The following is a 20,856-nucleotide window of genomic DNA, read 5'->3' on the forward strand; positions in this document are numbered from 1 at the left end:
TAAATGGATATCCCTACAATGACTGTGAAAACATGTCAAGTGTCACGTCAGTGTCACAGACAGAAAGCACACACCTATGCAATATGGCTTACCCTGTATTTATTTGTAAAAATCCGAGCATAGTTTAAAATATATGGTGTCAATATTACTAGTCTTGAGTTTCTAAGAGGGTTCTTTATGATTATATCAGGTAAGTGTGTAAAAAAGATTAAGTGCTTTTCTTTCATCACTTGATTATTTTCGTTAAGATCAGCTTATTACAGGATTTTTTTTATTTTATACATGCTGTTTTTTAATTAAAATGTAATCACTGAACTGAAGTTTACTAATTTGATTTTATAAGGTTTGTAGCATTACAGATTAAACTGGGATTTATAAACCAGCTGTGATTAACAATGTATTTACTATTGAACTTGAACCAGATTTTTAGGAAAATTATGTTATTTTTCCCCTTTATGGTCTTTACCAATCTGAATTCTTCAAGAAGAATTTTTCCATGCTATTTTTTTGAGATAGAAGATAATTTGAGGTGGGGGGAGGAAGATGCATGTGTAAGTCTCCATAAATTCAACAGTCTTTACTATAGGTAATTAATTATTTTAAACAAAGACACATCTTAGACACTGTTAATATCCTAAGCTTTGGATTTCACAGTTAGCATAGAACCTATTGTTTTGAATATTCAATTAATTTTATGGTTCCTAGCTTACAGGGCTAGATCTAAGATTATTACCATGAGAAATGTTGAATTTATGAAGAATGGGTTTTGAGGCTTTGAAAATTGTTAATTTCTCAAATAAAAGTATCACTGTCCAACTATCAAGTTTTTTTTTTTTTTTAATAGGAGTAGACACTAGCAAGCTGGATAAAATAATCATTTTGTTAAACACGATCTAGGGACTGTTGCTGATTACTACCGTACTTTTCTTGTGTGATTCTTAACACTATAGCACAAGTATTATCTCACTGGAGTCTCTGGAGTAACATCTAAAAGATGGATGGGTTCATCTCTGTGTTTGCTTTTTAAACTATTATGTTTTTCCTACCCAAGTTGGCTTTGCATCTATTAAATAAATTCTCCAGCTGCCTTATTAGGAGTATTATGAGGGTAACAACACCTTTTCTGCTTTTCATCTTGTATTTAGTTTACTGTATTAGGTATTTGATTTCAGATTGAATGACTGTAAATAGAAATTAAATGCAAATTTGAATGAACATAAAATAGAAGTCATTTTTTATTACTTTAAAAGAAGTAATTTAGTGTACATATCAAGTATACAGTTTTTTTTTCATTAACATGTCAGATGTGTCCAGGTTCTCATATTTAATAAACTACTTATGTATATAAGGAATGACAATTGTAAAACTTTCTGCTGAGAAATTGAAGCTTTTAAAATATATAAGACTTTTAGTATTTTTCTATATAGTAAGCCTGCCTTGCAGATTTATTATATGTAGTTTTAACCAGGTACAGTTAAAAAAACATAATTTAAAAAGCCAAGAAATTTCAAAATCAAAAATGTTAAATTCTTAAGCACACATTACACAGTTCAGTTGATGTGGAAAAGCTTTTAGTTCCACATTACTGTCAGTTTTGTTTAAATCATTGTGCAATCTGCCACGTTTCCCTGTTTTTGATTTTGTGAACATACACCTTCCAAAAAGCAAATAGTACCCCAAAAGGTAAAAGTGAATGTGCTTAATTGAAATGATAAGGTGAAAATTGTGGATTTGTTGAAAGAGCAGTGTCTAGCGTTAGTTGGGCTGAGTTTTTGGGAAAAATGAATTGGGCATCTACAGAACTCTATCGCAGAGGCGGTATCAATTTTTCCTCTTGAACTCTGTGCTTACAGATACCAAGGTCTACCATAGTAGATATTAAATCTTTCATTTTCCACTTACGTATGTCAGATCGTTGACTGAGATTTTTTGCTTTTTTAAAAAGCTCATGGAACAAGTTATGTGGAAGCTAACTTCAAATAAAAACATTAGGAATACCTTCTTGTACTAAAATCTGTTCAGCCACACTTCTCAATGGCCTTTGATAAATTAACATGTATGCACAAAATATAATGAACAAATTTAATGTGTCATAGCTAGTGGAACATTTTGGATAAACACATATCTATAGGCATTTATATCACACTTGCCAAGGTGTACGGAAGCTGTCCAACTGAGATTACATTTTTATAAAATACAGTAGCATCTCGTGTGTGTGTGTGTGTGTGGTGGTGGTGGGTAACACTGGGGATTGAACCCAGACCCTTGTGGGTGATAGGCAAGAGCTACAGTGATGAGCTCTATCCCCAACCCCTGATAGCATATCTTAATGATGGTGCAGTCATCTCTTAGAGGGTATGATCTGAATTCACAGAATATTAGGGTTTGGGGAGCTATGTTCCCCTATCTTTGAGGTGAAAGAATAGAAGGTAGTAGGAAATGCTTCTGATTCATCATTAGTGATAATGGATGGCATAGCCTCCTATCATTTTCCTTTTTCAGTTCATTGTCTTCCAGAAATCCCCACCAACTGTCTACCTCTAAGAAACAAAGCTGTCTGAATGAATAGTCACTAGATAACTAGGTATGTAAACAGGTATCATAATAGGGCTGAAAGCCAGTCTTGTGTCTAAACAGGAAGTCATTTCAGTTGAATCTCAGGCAAATTTTAATCCCAAATTGCTTTTGTTACCCATCCCTTGCCTTACACCTAAAAAATCACAACTAAACTTCACCACAAAGCCAGAAAGGTGATTTAAGGCCAAGCAAACTTGTTTAAATATTTGCAATGATTCTCCAAGTTGGTAAAAGTGAAATATATTGTGACTGAATGAAGAGAAATAGTTACATATATAAATTGGTAGTATTTACCTGAGGGAAAAAAGTTATAGGTTTCCTAATGTTTGTCAATTTGTGTTGTTATGCAGGCATGAAAGTAACTTCACCTATAATCAGGTGATCATCATCATTATTAATCCTTGTGCTGGTTTAGCCTGTTTTATTTGTGCTGCAAATTTGTTTTCTGTCTCTCCCTCTCAACTTCTCTTTTTTTTCCTTGTTACAAACTGATAGATGATAATAAAGAAACAGGCAAGAGCCTTACAATCTAAATTAAGATATATCCAGTAGCTCCAAAACTTTTCTGGAGATGACAAGTTATAAGGGCTTTTTTTCTTTCTTTCTTTTTTTTTTTTTCAGTGATGCTGAGGATTGAACCTAGGGTACATGGTGGGCAAACACTCTACCATTTACTGCCTCCCAGCATTTAGGTGAATTATTTTAGTAGTTCAAGATATTCCATGATACTACAAAAAAAGCAAGCTTGTGAAAACTGAAGGTGATGCAGGAAGCATGCATGAGGTCGGTCACAAAATGAATTTAAATCATTTATTCTCAGTAATCATACTATAGAGAATAATACAATATTAAAATATATTATCCTCAGTAAATTAATCTTAGAAGAAGATGTGTTTGTTACAGATAAAATACAGCATTTAGAATTTTCATTTAAAAATACAAATTTTATGAAAATTTTAAACATTTTTAGAATGGGAATTATAAAAGTCAGTGCTGAAGAAAATTCTTTCAGATAATGTATCTTAAAATATTATGAAAAATATTATTTATTCTGAAAACAGTACCCCTTTAAAATCATCTAGTTTCTAATTATTGTTTTGGTAACATCAAGAAAACACATTTACACTTGAAACACTGCATAAAAGAAATGTTGCATATTCATTAGGTTGAATGCATATTTTTTTAAAACACAGATCTTTCATTTAATCTTTTCAGAAATTGGGATTACACAAATAAGTCTTACAATATTCTAAAACCATCTGGAAACATTTTTCTTCTAGTCCTGAAAACCCATTCTACTGCCTTTATCAGTAGTCACTATAACCAAATGAAATTGTGGTCTTAATACAAGTTAATATATTTGAAGATGTAATGAAGTGGCTCCATCTTTCCATTTGTTTATACGATCTGAAATCACGGTTCTGCACAATGGACATGTTTTCTCTCTGTTAAACCATAAGGTAATGCATTCTTCACAAAATATATGCTGTAAGGGAATTCAGAACAAAATTTCATACTTGCATAAACATTTTATAGTTCATATTGTAGAGAAGTAGTCTTTAAAGTTCAAATGGACTTTGGAGAGCACATTTTACAAATGATCATACATTTTACAAATGAGAAAATGGAGAAAGTATGACTCATTTAAGATGACAAAAGAATGGCTTTAATGATAGAGCCTATAGTATCTTTTTAAATCTGACATCCATTTAACCATTGCTAACAAAATATAAGCTATCTCTAAATGACACTTAAAATTCTTAAGTATGATGGTTTAACAGCTTAATAACGTCTGAGTTATGTGTAGAAAGAGTGCCTTACACATTCCAATAACAAATGTTGGTACTGTTCTGTAAGACTAGTATCCAACTACAAAAATAGCCTGCTTTCCAATCACTTTGGTATCCAATCTGCCAGCTGAATTATTTTTTCCTGTTCATATACTCTGCATAAAAATCACCAGAACATAAGGGAGATGATTAAGCCAATGTAGCAAACCCCTCATCAAGAATAAATTATTGCTATGTACTTGGAATGCTACCTTCCACGAAATATTACAGGTTTTTTTTTCCCCTGCCACATAACAAACATAAATGTGACTTTCACAAGTCAAAGAAAAGGGCTGTATTCAATCTGCTTAAAAATATAATTACCTGACAGATGAGAAGAATTGGCTTCTGAAATTCAGCTTGACATATTGAACAAATATCTTCCACATCTGAGCACTGTCTCTTGCTGGCAGCCACTCCGTAACTCTATGAAAGACAAATTCTCTTCAGCTACAAATTTCTTTTTTTCTTTTTCTTAAATACATAGGTGATGCTGAAATTTCACAGCTAAACCACATGTGCAAAACCAAATCTTGATTGCATCAAGGTGAAATTATTAAATACATAATGTGATCATGGAAGATTATTAAATCTACTGAATTCACAAATGATGATAGTGCTTCAAATTCAACACAATTAGCTTAAGAGGTTAAGCAATCTGAGATTTAACTATTATAAAATCTAAGTTGATGTATATTACCTAGGATTGCCAAATTGAGCCTACTTATTACCTGTGGCAATGATTCATAAAGGCAGTCCATAGCTTGGCTTGTTAAATGTAATTCATGTGGAGAGCTTCCTTTAAAAATAGGTGACTGGTGCTACAGCCAGTGCCCCACACCTGTAATCCTAGTTACTCAGGAAGCAGAGATCAGTAGGATTGCAGTTTGAAGCCAACCCAGGCAAATAGTTCATGAGACCCTATTTTGAAAATACCCATCACGAAAAGGCCTGGTGAAGTGGCTCAAGTAGTAAAGTGTCTGCCTAGCAAGTGTGAGGCCCTGAGTTCAAACCCCAGTACTGGAAAAAAAAAAAAAAACAGGGCATAGTATTGCACACTTATAATTTCACTTTAGGAGGATCATAAGTTTGAGGCCCACACATGCAAAGGTAGTGTAAGACCCTGTCTCAAAAACAAAAGGGCTGGGGGTATAGCTCAATTAGTAGAGCACTTGCCTAGCAAGACCCTGGGTTCCATTCCCAGCACTGTGCCAAAAAGACAAATCTATATTACACACTGAGGATTGATTTAGTAGGCCCAGACATTAAGTATTCCAGATGAAATATGACCCAGTTCAATATGAAGGTATGCAGACCACTGACCATCACTAAATCTAAAAATAATTTTTACTACTAAGCCTGGTGTGGTGGTATATGCTTGTAATCTTAGTAATCAGGAGGCTTAGTTGGAAATCTGAGGCTAGCCTTGGCTATATAACAAGAGCCTGTCTCAGGGAAAAAAATAATTGCAAAATATCACTGGGATAGAGTATTGTCAAAACTTAACTGAATGAACACTAACGCATTTCTTTAAATTTTCTTTTATTCTGAAGTCATAAACATTTCTGATCTATTTAAAATTTCCACCAAATTAAGCAGTGACAGTTAACACTCAGTGAAATTTGGAAGAATTAAAATGTTACAAGTAAGATCAGCTTTCTGTAGAAATGATGGGGAAAAGTTGGCTAAGAATACCAAACACAGTCATAGGAACAGAGGTAAAGCAGGATTTTTCTCAGCACATCTGAAGTTATGATCTAAACTTCTTGAACTAAATAGGTTGGGCTAACAAACTAAAACTGAAAGGATAAAAATATTAAAAATGAAGATTGAGACTGATGATATTAAAGATTTCAGAAATAAATCAGGATTCTGTTAGGTGATCTTGGTACAATTTCCCTTTCATTTAGCAGGGTATGTTAGACATTTAAGCTGACAAACTTTTTTTCTTTTTTTTTTGGCAGTACTGAGGTTTGAACTTGCAGCCTCACACTTTCTTGAGTCACTCTACCAGCTCTCTGACAAGCTTTTTAAAGCATCACTTTTGTCTGGCATTCTGTAGACTCCCTTTAGGTGAGGACTCATCCTGATGGTTATTGCTGCCATTCCCTTGGTAAAGTTAAAGAACATGTTCAGGACCTGTTGGTGAAACTCAAGAATAAATCAATGTCAGTAACATATTCTCTCTGTACTTCCATACTTTGTCTCACAGTGATGCAGATAAGAGGGTTTTCTTTCTTTTTTCTTCAGTGCTGGGGACTGAACCCAGGACATCACATGTGCTAGGCAAGTGCTCTATCTCTGTTGTATACCTCTAGCTCACAGGCCATTTTCTAAAGGGTATTTCAGCACAAAGCTTACTGTATCAATTAACTTGGACAAAACTAAACTCTGAATTTTATTGTATCTTCTCTAAAGAAAGGAGAAGGCTGCATAAGATACAGCAAAACTTATTTCGATATTGATTACTCTTAGAGAAAGGTCTTCCGCCAGTTAGTCTTCTAAACAATCTTTTTTTACTTTTAACAGTAGTTTCTAGGTGGGTGGTACTGGTCAGTCAGTCCCTTAGAGTCTAGACTGTTTAAGGACCATTAGGACTACAAAGCTATAGATTAAGCCCTGAAATCTGGTGACCATACCTCAGTACTAGGAGGCTACCAAATAGTAAATATTTCACTATGATACTCTCTCTACAATTTGTAACATGTATAGAATCACAAAATAATCAAGTTTCGAATTGATAATGCAGTCTCAATTGTTAAATTCCATGCTGTGAAATCATTTGTGCATAAAGAATTGTGTTTGAGGAAACTGCTCCAGTAAGAAAATGAAAGGGAATGGGGTTTTTTGTTTGGTTTTTGCAATACTGGGGTTTGACCTTGGGACCTTGAGAGCTTGCACGGCAGGTGCTCTACTACATGAACCACCACCCCAACCTTAAGAGGCATGATTTTTAGTGGTGAGCTTTCCTCCATTACAGTAGAAGCATTTTCACAGAAGCCAAATAGGGCATTAGTGGAAATACACTAACTCAACATTTATAGGTTAAAAGAGGAAAAGGAACAAAAATTCATGACAAGACTTTTAAAAGTAGTATTTATAAACTCATAAAAATGATGAATGGTTTGAAAGGGTAAACAGACATTCAAATACATACACATTGTAGTAATTAGTGGGTGGTTGTCAATGTACAATTTTAAGAAACTGACCACAGAACTAAAATTTCTAAATTACTACAGCCCCAAGTGCCAAAGTTTTAGAAAACAATCTCAAAAGAAAAATATCATCTCATGAAATCTACACTTAGAAAACTGCTAACCTATAGCCTGGCCCAAAAGACCAAAAATCGTATGTCCTCCCTCATATGTGGACATTAGATCAAGGGCAAACACAACAAGGGGATTGGACTATGAGCACATGATAAAAGCGAGAGCACACAAGGAAGGGGTGAGGATAGGTAAGACACCTAAAAAACTAGCTAGCATTTGTTGCCCTTAACGCAGAGAAACTAAAGCAGATACCTTAAAAGCAACTGAGGCCAATAGGAAAAGGGGAACAGGTACTAGAGAAAAGGTTAGATCAAAAAGAATTAACCTAGAAGGTAACACCCACACACAGGAAATCAATGTGAGTCAATGCCCTGTATAGCTATCCTTATCTCAACCAGCAAAAACCCTTGTTCCTTCCTATTATTGCTTATACTCTCTCTCCAACAAAATTAGAAATAAGGGCAAAATAGTTTCTGCTGGGTATTGGGGGGGGGGGAGAGGGAGGGAGCGGAGTGGGTGGTAAGGGAGGGGGTGGGGGCAGGGGAGAGAAATGAACCAAGCCTTGTATGCACATATGAATAATAAAAGAAAAATGAAAAAAAAAAAAAACTGCTAACCTAAAAAATTTTTATAATGAAGAAAGGTGAAAGTATTTTTCCTTAACTGATAAAAATTACTTACTGGTCGTGTAAAAAATATTCGCAGAACCTGTCTGAAAGCTCTCAGATGTCCAAAAAAGTCCAAAAGCTGAAAGAGGAAGTAATTTATTAATTCAAAGAGCCCTATCTGCTAAACCTAAAACCAAAACTCACTGCATATCACAGGTAATTATTTTATTAAAATATATTTCAAGTCTAGCTATTAAATATTTATAAATTTGAGCCAACTCTTAAGAGGAAGTCCATTTAAGTACTTTAAATTTTTAAAGTATTGAATATTATAATACTGAAATTTGATTAAGATAAATCTATGTCAAAGACAAAACAATTTTGTCTGATTAACACGTTCTTTAGCGTTTGGATCTGAAAATTTCATAATGTGATAAGTTGAAAGGGATTAGGCATAAAGGGAGCAGGACAAGATGCTCCCCATCACGTGTAAGACAAATAGTACTACTGAGGAATGCTTTTTTCTATTCCACTTGTTTATCCCCCTTAGATAATCCATGATATGTGGAGGTCCACTTCTCTTGTCTTCAGTAAAAACTTAGAACTATAGCCTGGTATGGTTATAGGTGCTTGTAATCTCAGCCTCTTGGAGGCAGGAGGATCACAAATTAAAGACCAGCCTGGGCAATGAAGCAAGAACCCATTTCAGAAAAATAAGCAAGGCTGGGTGAGGTAACTTATACCAATTTTCCCAGCTATTCAGGAGTTGGATATAAGATCATCAAAATTCAAAGCCAGCCTGGGCGAAAAGAATTGAGGGTGTGGCTCAAGTGGTACTGTGCCTGGCTAGCCAGTGCTAAGCACTGAGTTCAAACCCCAGTCCTGCCCCTACCCCCGCAAAAAAAACCAAAAAACTGAGAACCTCTGGATTTCTATTTTGCCATCCTTTTTTACCTTTTTATTTATTTTTTTGAGACAGGTTTTTGCTGTGTTGCCCAGGCTGGCCTTAAACTCATGATCCTGCCTAGCCTCCCAAGCAACTAGGATTAGAGGTTCATGCTTTCATACCCAACTCCCCACTTCTAAACAGATGCAGAACCTGCCATTCATGCAAACTAGTGATTCAAAGATAAACTTCAAGACAATTAAGGAAAGAAGTAGTAGTATATAAAGTCAGTAATCACCATTACATGAATCATTATGCCATGACCAAGATTTATAATGCTACTTACTTTTAGTATGAGGTAGAGCAAAGCCAGCAATATCCCAAGATTCCATCTAGTTACATTACCAAACTCCCCATAGCTTATAAGGTAACGAAACCAAACTGGCATGGGAACAAAAGTTCGGTAGTACTGACTTAACTCTTCCAAAAGCATATACCAGTAACCCTAAGAGAAAGGAAAAAGAGAGAACTACCAAACTACTCAAAGCCATAGCTCAGAAAACATGACTGTGTGGTACACTAATACAAAACTATGAAATTACACTCTTCATAGTGATTATGACTAACAATTTCAACCTGATTCTTACATATTAGTCACTACACAGTTTGATTTCAGTGAGGTTTTTTTGTTGTTTTTAATGCATTGCCGGGGATTGAACCCATGTTTGAGATCTTGCTAAGGGCTAGCCTCAAACTCAAGATCTTCCTGCCTCGGCCTCCGCCTCCAGAGTAGCTGGGATTATGGGCATTTCTAAAGAATGATATAGTGAAAATTTTTTTACTCGTTTTTACATTTACTTACATGTATATACACTGTTTATACCACCTCTTCCCTCCCTGTGAAAATGTTTTATATAGGGCTAGGGGCATGGTTCAAGAGGTAGAGTGCTTGAGACCGAGTTCAAACTCCCCCCCCCAGTTTTCTGTACACTACAATTTTATGGTTTTGCTGATTGTAAAAATTTATAGTAAAGTTTTCACCACGTATGGGAAGCCATTTTATATAGTCAGTTGTCAATTGATAATGCCCTAGCAGAGAACAGAAGTACAAATCTAGTATTTTCTCATATATGATGTGGGGATTGATTTTTTTCAATTATTATGAAACAAATATAATTCTGATTTTATCCAAATAGGTTAATATTTTGGTTCAAATCCTTGAGTAAACAGTTGCTGGGCTGAGATAATAAAGGTAATCAAAACTAGGTTGTTTAGCAAACCAAAATTTATAAAAGACAAATGAAGAGTACATAGCATTGATGTGGTTTCCTAACATTCCAATAAAGCACAAGCTAGTTTCTCACCTTTGATTTAAAAGGCATGATGAAAGAAGGCACCAGTAAAATAAGGCATTTTAAGCCCATGAAGAGGAATTTCAGAATGAAGTCTGTAATTCCAACAATCCAAAGTACTTCCCAGAAGCTCAAACGATCCAATGTAGGATTTAAGAAAATTAAGCTACCAAGAGAAAAACATCAAAATTTAATAGAACAACATACAAAGATAAAGTCTTGAAACGGATATTTAAAATTTGCTACAAATATTTTACTTTAACTTGATATGTAAAAAAGCTGAGTGTGGCAAGATAATTAAGTACAAATAAGTGGAATCGAATTTTGTTTTTTTGTGGGACTGGGGTTTGAACTCAGGGTTTTGTGCTTACAAAGCAGGTACTCTACTGCTTGAGCCACACCTCCAGTCCATTTTGCTTTTGGGGTCTCAAGAACTATGCCTGGGCTGGCCTTGAACCACAGTCCTTCTGATCTCAGCCTGCTAAGTAGCTAGGGTTACAGGCATGAGCCACTAGGGCCCAGCCTTTACTTATTTTAAAGGTACTTTTCAAATGTCTGAATTTCAGATCTTCCTTTCACAGATTAAAAAAAAAAAAAGTCTTCCTAGCTTATCATCGCTGACACTTTCCTAGACTTTTTTTCCAAGGTGCAGGGGATCAAATTCAGGACCTCATGAATGCTAGGTAAACACTCTACCACTGAGATATATCCACAGCTCACTTTCTAGACTTCTAACCCCTTACTCTCCTAGTGGCTCTCATATGTCACAGATGGTTTCTTCTTAGTCTTTGCTATTCCTTAATTGTGGTTGTGTTCGGGACTAGTCCTCTTTTCTCCTTTCTTTGCCTGGTTAGTTGTGTCCAGTCCTGTAATTTTTTTTAAATATCAACCATATATATGCTTATAGCACCAAAATTTATAGCCCTAGCCTCTGCTGTGAGCTCAAGTCATACAAAGAATGACCTAACAATTCTATTTGGCTTTTCATATTAAACATGTTCAAAACAAATATATTAATTTTCTTTCCCCATCCAATAAACTGCCACCCACTATCCAACCATTTGCTTAGACTAAACCTGAGAGGTCATTATTGCTACCCAACCCAATCTAATCCATGAGTGTATTTCTCCACCTTTATAAACCACATCTCAGATATGTCCATATCCCCAATTTCACTGATTAGTATTTCTAATTATCTGATTAAAGCTAAAAATTCAGAATACTCCCATCTGATATGAAAACTAATCACCTACTATCTTTTAGTAACCATTCTCCTTCTAGAAACAAAAAGCCTAATAACCACCTAATGATACTTAATACTGATTAAGCAAAAAAGTCAGTTATCAAAAAAATTACTGGTTTGGAGGTGTGGTAGAGCACTTGCCTAGCAAGTGCAAGGTCCTGAGTTCAAACTCCAATACTGCCAAAGGGAAAAAAATACTTACTGAACACCTGCTATGTGCCATGGCACTGGGGATGTAAGTCTAAATCACTTAAATCATGAAAAGGGGACAGGTGAAAATTGAACTATAATACTACAAGCATTACGTACAGGTAAGGTTAATGCAAACTACTACTATGGAATAGATAATTATATAAAAGATGTGTACTTGAATCTCTAATTACCTGTAATAAAGAGACTGAGAATGAAAGGTATAATATAAAAGAACAGAAGATCCTGCTAAGAATACCAGTAGCCAAGCACACTGAATCTTTGAGGACCTTTCCTGAAAAATAAAGAATTTTATAATTTGTTACTTTGAATTATGCCAGAATTCAAATGTCACTAAACCTTTAATTCAATGACTGACTTTTTAGCTTAGAATGCTTTTTTAGTAAAAAATACAAGATATGTTAAGTTATACATCATCATCACAGTCACTGTTTTATGTATCTGTAGTGAATAAAACAACTCATATTTAAGCTAATTTTAAAAATACAGTTTCTTCACTGTAAGAAAAACATGTTTCAGTGAAGCCAAGTTCCACAGACTGATGTAAGGAACCTATCCAAGGTAAACTTCAGCTCTGCAGCTCCCTTTTCTGTGCTGCCTCCACAAAACAGAATTTCAAAAATACACTTCAAGCTGGGGCACCGGTGGCTCATGCCTGTAATCCCACCTACTCAGGAGGAGAGATTAGGAGGATCATGGTTCGAAACCAACCCCGGGCAAATAGTTCATAAGACCGTATCTGGAAGAAACCCATCACAAAAGGCTGGTAATGTGGCTCAAGGTGTAGGCCCTGAGCTCAAATCTCAGTACCACAAAAAAAAAAAAAATGCACTTAAGTAAATCAGAATTTATAAATATTGAGTAATTTATTTTTAATCTTTTAAATTCAAGTTTTATTACTAGCTTAATAGAAAGTTTTACGGGTTGAGCATCCTTATCCAAAAATCAAAAATCCCAAATAGTCCAAAATCCCAAACTTCTTAAGCACTGAGAAGCCCCAAGTGGGAAATTCCACAACTGATCTTAAATCACAATCAAAACACAGATGCGTTAAAAATATTGCATGTGCTGGATGCTGGTGGCTCATGACTAATCCTAGCTACTCAGGAGGCAGAGATCAGGAGGATCGCAGTTTGAAGCCAGCCTGGGCAAATAGTTCAGGAGACCCTATCTCGAAAACACTTAGCACAAAAAGGGTTGGTGGAGTGGCTCAAGGTGTAAGCCTTGAGTTCAAGCCCCAGTACTGCAAAAGAAAAGAAAAAAACAAGTACTGCATGACACTGGGCACCAGTGGCTCATGCCTGAAATCCTAGCTATTCAGGAGGATGGAGGTTAGAAGCCAACCCCAGGCAAATGGTTCACAAGACCCTATCTCAAAAAAACCCATCACAAAAAAAGGTTGGTGGAGTGGTTCAAGGTGTAGGCCCTGAGTTCAAGCCCCAGTACCACCAAAAAAAAAAAAAAAAAACCTGCATGAAATTACCTTTGGGCTGTGTGTATAATGTGTATATAAGACATAAATGAATTCTATGTTTAGACTTCAGTTCCATCCTCAAGATATCCTGTACACACAAATATTCCACAATCTGAAACATTTCTGGTTCCAAGCATTGCATATAAAGGATATTCAATCTGTATTAATTTAAACCATGAATTAAATTTTTTGTTGCTCAATAGGTTATACTTTTACATGGATATAAGCCTTCCCTTGAAAGGGCCTTAAGGTGAAATTTTATATACACTATTTTGCCCAATGATTTACATGGCTGAGACACTTAGGTTAGAGAAAAACTTTTTGAAATTAATTTTCTGCAACTAAGACCTACATTTTATCCAGTTATTTTAAATCTTATAGTGTATCAAAGTTTTCAAAGAAATTACTTAGCATATTCACAAAACATAAAGGCTCTTGCTAAAAAACAGATCACATAGTGTGATCTAACCCTTTTAATACTTCTATGTTTTATTAGGAAACAAACATACAAAGAAAATAAGGTGAAGCAATTCAGGATTAGGACAGGTCATTTATATAACTAAGTATGTCATGGATATTACAACATAACCTACTACTTCATATTTCTCTCAGAATTATTTCTCTGTGATTTTAGAGAGAAATGGTTAATAATTTTAGTTGCTTATTATACTTACTCTTAGAAAAACCTGATTTACAATGCTTTTGTTTGCATACATAAAAGTTGTTAGCAGCGCAATTCCAAGAGAAATTCCTGTTAGAAAATAAGTTCCAGTTAATTGAAAGAAAAAAAAAAACAAAGCTGACTATATAAGCTAAAAATAACATGAATTAAAAGGAAACAATTTAAAAACCTAACAGAAAATAAGTAACTGAAATGCATAGGTTAAAGTAGATAACTAATAAAGAAAATTAACTGAATTTAGCAATTAAGTCAGTGTTTTATTATGCCCTACCTGTTATATGCTGCATAACAAGTTTGACACCCAGAATCAAAATATAAGGAAGACTTTTTTGCAACCACTTGAAAAGATAGCGGAATTCTGAGAAGGAGCTACTTCCATGCTCTCCAGACTCCATGGCCATATCATCAAGCTGCCTTGCTTCACTGTGGGAGTGGCTCCGGAAACGACTATGTGCACATCCATGGGTACAGCTATGGACACCTGACCTTGTAATTCTGGAGCCTGGATTTTCAGCATATTCTTTAGGTATGGAGTTCATCTGGATATGAACATCTCCAGAATGAAGACAAGAACCTTCTGTTGATCTAGATGTGTGGACACACTGGGAGACTGAGGCATCCTCTCCACTTGCTATTCCTGGAGGACTGTGCAGTTGGTTACAATTGGCCTGCATGGCCCTTGAATACTTTTTCTCTGATCCAGATGTCTTTGCTTCAAGGCTCTATCTCCTAAAAACAAAAAACAAAACAAAAAGCAGAAAATATTCTAAGCGAATGGTTAAATACAGCCAGTACATTGCTCAGGAGTACATTGCTTTATTCGCTAAAAGCGTGGTGGATAGTCAGAGATGAGTTTTCAGGTCATCTAACACTTCATTGCTGGACTCCTTCCTCCTCCCTTAATGCCAGGCAATGCACTGTCCTATACAAATTATCTTTCAGGGAACATTTGCTACCCAAAATTGCTAAGCTTCAAATGCCTCCACTTCTATAACGCCAGAAGGCACCAGCAAAACAGTCGTAGAGTATGGGTGCCCAGCAGATGTAGTATGAATACTAATGCTCCGCGCTGAATGCGTTCAACATTCACTCTGCGCCCAGCTGAAGTACATTCCACATCAAAGAAGCAGACGCTTCATAAGAAAGTTTTCATAGGGCTGGGAAGAAGAAAACACATTAAATCTCAATGCTTTATTAAGTATCATCACCGATAACTAATAATAAACATCTCACTTGGGTGATCTACACATTTCATTTTATGCTGAAACAGCTTCCCCAAAGCTAGTAAGGTTTTCAGTAATCAATGATGCTACCAAGAAAATATTACTTCTGTCAAAGGAACAGTTCGTAAACACTTTAAAATAGGCATATTGGGGGATTCCCCGTGTAATTGCTAGGTGATGCTTTACTCTGAACAAATGGCAGCGTGGGTGCTGGGGGGAAGGGAGGAGTGTCAGGCCGCCAGCTGGGCAGGTCCCCAGGGACACCGACTGCCGCGCCCCGGGTCTCCAGGAGGAGGCCAGAGTCGGCGGCGGCACGGTCCGCCCGGGCGTGAGCAGGGCAGTGAGTGTGGCGGCTTTCGCCGAGCCTCCGACGCCACGGGCGCTATTGCTGCCTCGACTCCCCGAAGAGCGACTCCGGACAGGGCAGCGTGTGGGTCTGTAAATACGGACAGAGCCCTCCCGCCCTCCTCCACGCGCAGGCGAGAAGACGACAGCCGCCGCCACCAACTCTTCCGGAATCTCCGGGAACACTTGTCCACCCACGTCCGAGCCTCCGCGCGGGAGGCTCAGCCGTCCTCCCCGAACCCTCGGCGCCGCCACCCTGCCTGCTCCCCCAGGCCTGACCTCTCATGACCAGCAGCGGACGGCAGCCTCAGCAGCGACCGCGAGAACAGCCGCACTCTCCGCCCGCAGCCCTTCGGCCAGAGCCATCCACCTCAGCCCCAGCACCAGCGACTCCGCGCGACCCCAACCTCCCCGCGCGCGCGCGCGCCCGTGGCCACCCCCGCGCTGCGAAAGGGGACGTGTGCGCGGACAGTACGTCACCGTGACGCCGTGCGTACGTGCGTGGTCCGCCTCCAAGCCACAGAGCCGGGGCAGTAGACGTTAAAATGGGTTGCCTCTGGTCGCATGCCTTCGGGGACCGCGCTCGTGTTCCGGGCCCTGGTCGGGTAGCTTCGGCGGGAGCGCGGACGTCGCCGGACAGCGGGGCCGGGCGGGCGAGAGCCGCGGGCTTTCTGGGGTTGGGGTTCGCGAGCGGGACTCGACCCATTTGGGTGGCTGGGCGGTGAAGTTTGAGCTGGATTGACTTTTCCAGAATCTGAAGTCCGGAGTGCTGGAGAGTTTGCCTGAGCTAGAAGGAAATGAAAAACCCTGTCCTCTGTGCGCTGCGGGGCACTCTACTGTCCGCGCCATGACCCTGTTACCTCCAAAGTTGCTCTGAAAAAGGTCGTTAAGGGGGAAAGAGCTTTAACGAAAAGGAAAAAAAAACCCCTTTCTTATAATCCAGGACATAAGGTTATTTTTAATGTTTTTGAGCGCATTCCATGCGTGTCCCCCACACCTGCCTTCCTATTCTGAACTGCAGGCTTCTGTCTTTCCCCTCGTGTTGATGAACTCAGCCTCACGCTTGCTAGGCGGACGCTCTACCACTCGAGCCTTGCATCAGGCTCACTTGGGCCGCTCCGCCTCCCGATCTCTCCTGATCTCTGCATCCTGAGTGGCCAGGATTACAGGCGTGCACTACCAGCTCTCGGCTTCCTAAGTTTTTTGACAAGTTAGATTTCTGGGTCAGTAAAGCTGAGGGACAGGGTTGGACTGTAGTGAGCTTTCCAGGGAAATTTTTTTGCATATATTCTACCAATCGAACTACATTAATGTTTTTATTTTAAACTTTAAAATGTATGAGAAGTTAGGAAATAGGGAAAAAAAAGATTCAATCTCACATTATCCAGCTACAGCCATAATGGATCGAGTATGTTTTAGTACATTTATAATTTTGGAACATTAGGTACATTTGTAAATTTAGTAGACCTAATGTTACAATTCTCATTTTTAACAGATTGGTAACACACTGAAGGCACATCTATACATACCGGAAGTTTATTAGTCCATTTCATTCAAATAACACGACTAAAAGGAAGCATTTGAAGAAAGGCCCTGAGTTTATATTTGACTTGGTGACAGACTGTTCTCTGGCAAATTCCCACTGGCATCTGGCATGTTGAAAATGGACATTTTAACTTTAATGCATTAATTCAAAAAGCTTTTGTTGAGGACTTATATCAAAAAATGTACTAGATACTGGAGAGATAATATAAGAGATGTGGTCCTTAGCCCACAATAAAGTAAGTGGTTAGACAGGTCTGCAAACAAATAATCACAGTGTATCAGAGTAAGCACTATAATTGGAGGTTGTTTGAGACGCAATTTCTTAACTTCTTTAAGAGGTAGGACCTTTTAATTTTGTCAGGCAGGAAGCAATTAAATGCATGGCATTTGAGATAAAGGCTGAAGAACACTTCGAAATTCACCAGGACACAAACAACAACAGGGCATTGCAGAGAGAAACATTTGGAGGAAAGTCATGGTATGAAATACCATGGCCCTTTAAGGACTTAGTTTTTCACTTTTGGGAAAAGTAGGGTGCATAGGAGGGAATAGGAAAGAAGAGACCAGTAAGCAGGGCAAGAAAATGAAAGACTGTCATCCTCACCTGGTTCATTCTATAGTTCCTTCTAGTAGCCAAAGGAAAGCTATTTAGTCTTAAGCAGTAGTTTTCTGCATTTTGCAGAAAATTCGCATACTAGTAAGAGTATAGTAATGCAAGCTGAATTAGCAGACTACTGGAAGCTCAGGTAGGTGCTGGGTAGGTCTTTATCTGTGAATGGAGTTCGAGAGGAAGCTTGAGATGGAGAGGTGGTAAGGCGACAGAATGAAAAGGATTAAATATGGTAGGCTATTGAGGTGACGCACCCTACCCCCAGGTTTTGTTTGTTTGATTTTTGCGGTGCTGAGGTTTGAACTCAGGGCCTACACCTTGAGCCACTCCACCAGCCCTTCTTTTTCTTTTTAAAATTTTTATTGTTTTATTATTCATATGTGCATACAATGCTTGGGTCACTTCTCCCCCCTGCCCCCACCCCCTCCCCACCAGCCCTTTTTTATGAAGGGTTTTTTTTGAGACAGGATCTCAAAAACCATTTGCCCGGGCTGGCTTCAAACCTCGATCCTCCTGATCTCTGCCTCCTGAGTAGCTGGGATTACAGGTGTGAGCCACTGGTGCCCGGCCTTTATGTTTAAATTGTAATAAAATGCATGTAACAAAATTTATCATTTTAACATTTTAAGTGTAGTGTTAAGTATATCTATACAGTAAACCCTTGGTATCTGTAGATCTGCGGTTGAAAGGAGACCACTGTGGGAAAACCTGAGAGTACTCGGGATGTATAGTGCTGTGTTATGCACGCTCAATTCATTTTTTCCAGAATCACCCAACTTCTACTACCTTTCAACAAATCTAAAATTTTCACATCCTCACTTAAGCACATTCACTTTTACCTTGTTTAGGGGCACCATTTGCTTTTAGGGAGGCAGATTTTCACAAAATTAAGGGCAGGAAAACACTCAGCAGATCACACAGCCATTTAAACTGACAATAACATGGTACTAAGCTTGTCTGCATCAGCTGAGATGCATATCACATGCATAGAGATTTAAAATTTTTGTTTCTGAAATTTGTTTTTTTTAAATAATTTTTAACTGCACTTGGAAAACAATCACATGTAATAAATGTGCGAATAAGGCAGATTTACTATGCTGTTATACAGTGAATCTCCAGAACTGTTTCATTTTGCAAAACCAAAACTCTACTCATTAAATAATTCCCATTTTTTCTCTCCCAGAACCGTTGGCAAATAGCATTCTACTTTCCGTTCCTATGTATTTAACAATTCCAAGTACCTTAGATGAGAGGAATCTCTGTGATGGCTTATTTCACTTAGCATAATTTCCTCAAGGTCATCCATATATTAGCATGTGCCAGACTTTCCTTCCTTTTTAAGACTGAATAATATTCCATTGTATGTATATGCCACATTTTCTTTACACATTGACCTGCCAATGGATACTCCCGTGCTGTGAACACAAACATACAAATATCTTTTCAAGACCCTGATTTCGATTCTTTTGTATATATACCCACAAAGAGAATTGCTGGATCATATGATAATTCTGTTTCTAATTTTTTGAGAACTGCCATACTCTCCCTGATAGTGGCTGCACCATTGTGCATTTCCACCAACAGTGTCCAGGGGCTCTAGTTTGTCTACATTTTTGCCAAACCTGTTATTTTCTGGGTGTTTATTACTTTGATTTAGCCATCCTAATGGTGTAAGGTGAGATCTCATTGTTTTGATTTGCAGTTCTCTGATGATTACTGATGAAATCCAGGGATGTTGACAGCCTCTAGAAGCTGAAAGAAGGCAAGGAATGAATTCTGCATTGAGCCTCAGAAAGAAAGCAGTCCTGCTACTGACCCTTGTTAAATTTCAGACTTCTGGGCTTCAGAACTGTGAGAGAATAAATTTCTGTTATTTTAAACCACAAGTTTGTTGTAATTTAACAGCATTCAAGGAACTAATACACCTCTCCTTCTGGAACTCCAATGGTGTGAGTGTTGGTCCATCTGATAATGTCCTCCAGGTCCTTGAAGCTCTGTGCCTTTTCAGTAGAGTAATACATGCTCTATCACCTTTTCATCAACTGCATGCTGATGCTCGCTGTGCTCTAGTCACCTTTTATCATTGGTTCAAAGCTAGCTAGATCCATCACACCTCTTCTTCCCACTTATGTAGCTCGTCATTACTTTTTCACGCTCTTGGCTGAAATATCACTTCCAACAAGTTAAAAGCATGACTCTTACATAATTATAAACAGAAAATATCTCAAATATTTTATTCAATTCATTAATTAATGAAAACATGTAAGATATTAAAATTGGTTCAAAAAGTTTTTGACAGAGTTTATGTAGTCAGTCACCAAAGGAATGCTTCGATAAATTTGCTGATAGATGCAAATTCCTACAAGGCAAGAAATATAATATTTGGAGTTCTATTTTTTATCAGATGGAAAACAATTGAATCTCTACCAGATTTGTATTTGTATTTGCATTGCTCTCTGACGGGAATTCTTTGTACCATTTTCAGTCTTGTATATGTTAACCACTACCCTTAAAGTTGTAAAGTAGCCAATTACTAGAAAGTCTGCATTACAGTGAAAGAAAGACTCCAGTAATCCCTTCCTCTTATTTCTAAGTTTTGTAGATTTTTAATACTTTTACCCCACCTAGGAAAACATCTCTTCTCTCTCTCTCTCTCTCTCTCTCTCTCTTCCTCTCTCTCTCATGTCCTCATGCTTTTTCCTCTGCCTCTTGCTCAATTACATTTCTTTACGCCTTGACTTTGACCTACTCCTGTTGAGCAGTGTTTGTGTCCTTCCTCTATCACCATATGTGATGCAGCTTACGATTCAGATATTTGTTCCCTAAATATTGAGGAGAATCTCAAGTGTAGTTTTTCATTTGGGGTATAGTAAAATGGCATCATTTCTATTAAAAGCAGTCTTTATTTCTTTGGCATATCTGTATTCTCAGTTTTACTGTCAAGTTTATTAGGCTAAGAACTGTAATTAGTTTTTTTTTATTTACAGTAATTGTGTGCAGTAA

General features: G+C 37.6%; 2 protein-coding genes across 3 annotated transcripts in view; one reads left to right on the forward strand and one right to left on the reverse strand.

Moving 5' to 3' along the window:
• Rps6kb1 (ribosomal protein S6 kinase B1) overlaps positions 1-19,742 on the forward strand; it is a 60,406-nt gene extending 40,664 nt beyond the window's left edge. Inside the window, exon 15 of the mRNA XM_020161835.2 lies at positions 19,556-19,742. Within this exon, the coding sequence (XP_020017424.1) occupies positions 19,556-19,592 (37 nt within the window). The 3' untranslated portion in view covers positions 19,593-19,742. The remainder of the gene's footprint in view (positions 1-19,555) is intronic.
• On the reverse strand, positions 758-14,804 carry Rnft1 (ring finger protein, transmembrane 1). 2 transcript variants are annotated; one of them, XM_020161836.2, is made up of 8 exons: positions 14,402-14,804; positions 14,123-14,199; positions 12,148-12,248; positions 10,534-10,687; positions 9,516-9,674; positions 8,357-8,422; positions 4,731-4,832; positions 758-4,063 (listed from the first exon to the last, which is right to left on the reverse strand). In XM_020161836.2, exons 1-8 carry the CDS (start codon positions 14,802-14,804, stop codon positions 3,929-3,931), a joined length of 1,197 nt encoding a protein of 398 aa, XP_020017425.1. In that variant the 3' UTR covers positions 758-3,928. The 2 variants fall into 2 exon arrangements, with proteins under 2 accessions (XP_020017425.1, XP_020017426.1); XM_020161837.2 differs by lacking the exon at positions 9,516-9,674.
• Positions 19,743-20,856: the final 1,114 nt, after the last annotated feature.

Source organism: Castor canadensis, chromosome 11, assembly GCF_047511655.1.
Source record: "Castor canadensis chromosome 11, mCasCan1.hap1v2, whole genome shotgun sequence".
Lineage (NCBI taxonomy): Eukaryota > Metazoa > Chordata > Mammalia > Rodentia > Castoridae > Castor > Castor canadensis.

Coding starts and splice junctions, on each gene's coding strand:
- Rnft1 (XM_020161836.2), bottom strand. CDS start 14,804: ATGCAGGCCAATTGTAACCAACTGCACAGTCCTCCAGGAATAGCAAGT. Junction 14,200..14,401: donor TGTTATGCAGCATATAACAG/GTAGGGCATAAT, acceptor ATTTTCTAACAG/GAATTTCTCTTGGAATTGCG. Junction 9,675..10,533: donor TCATGCCTTTTAAATCAAAG/GTGAGAAACTAG, acceptor CCTTTCTCTTAG/GGTTACTGGTATATGCTTTT.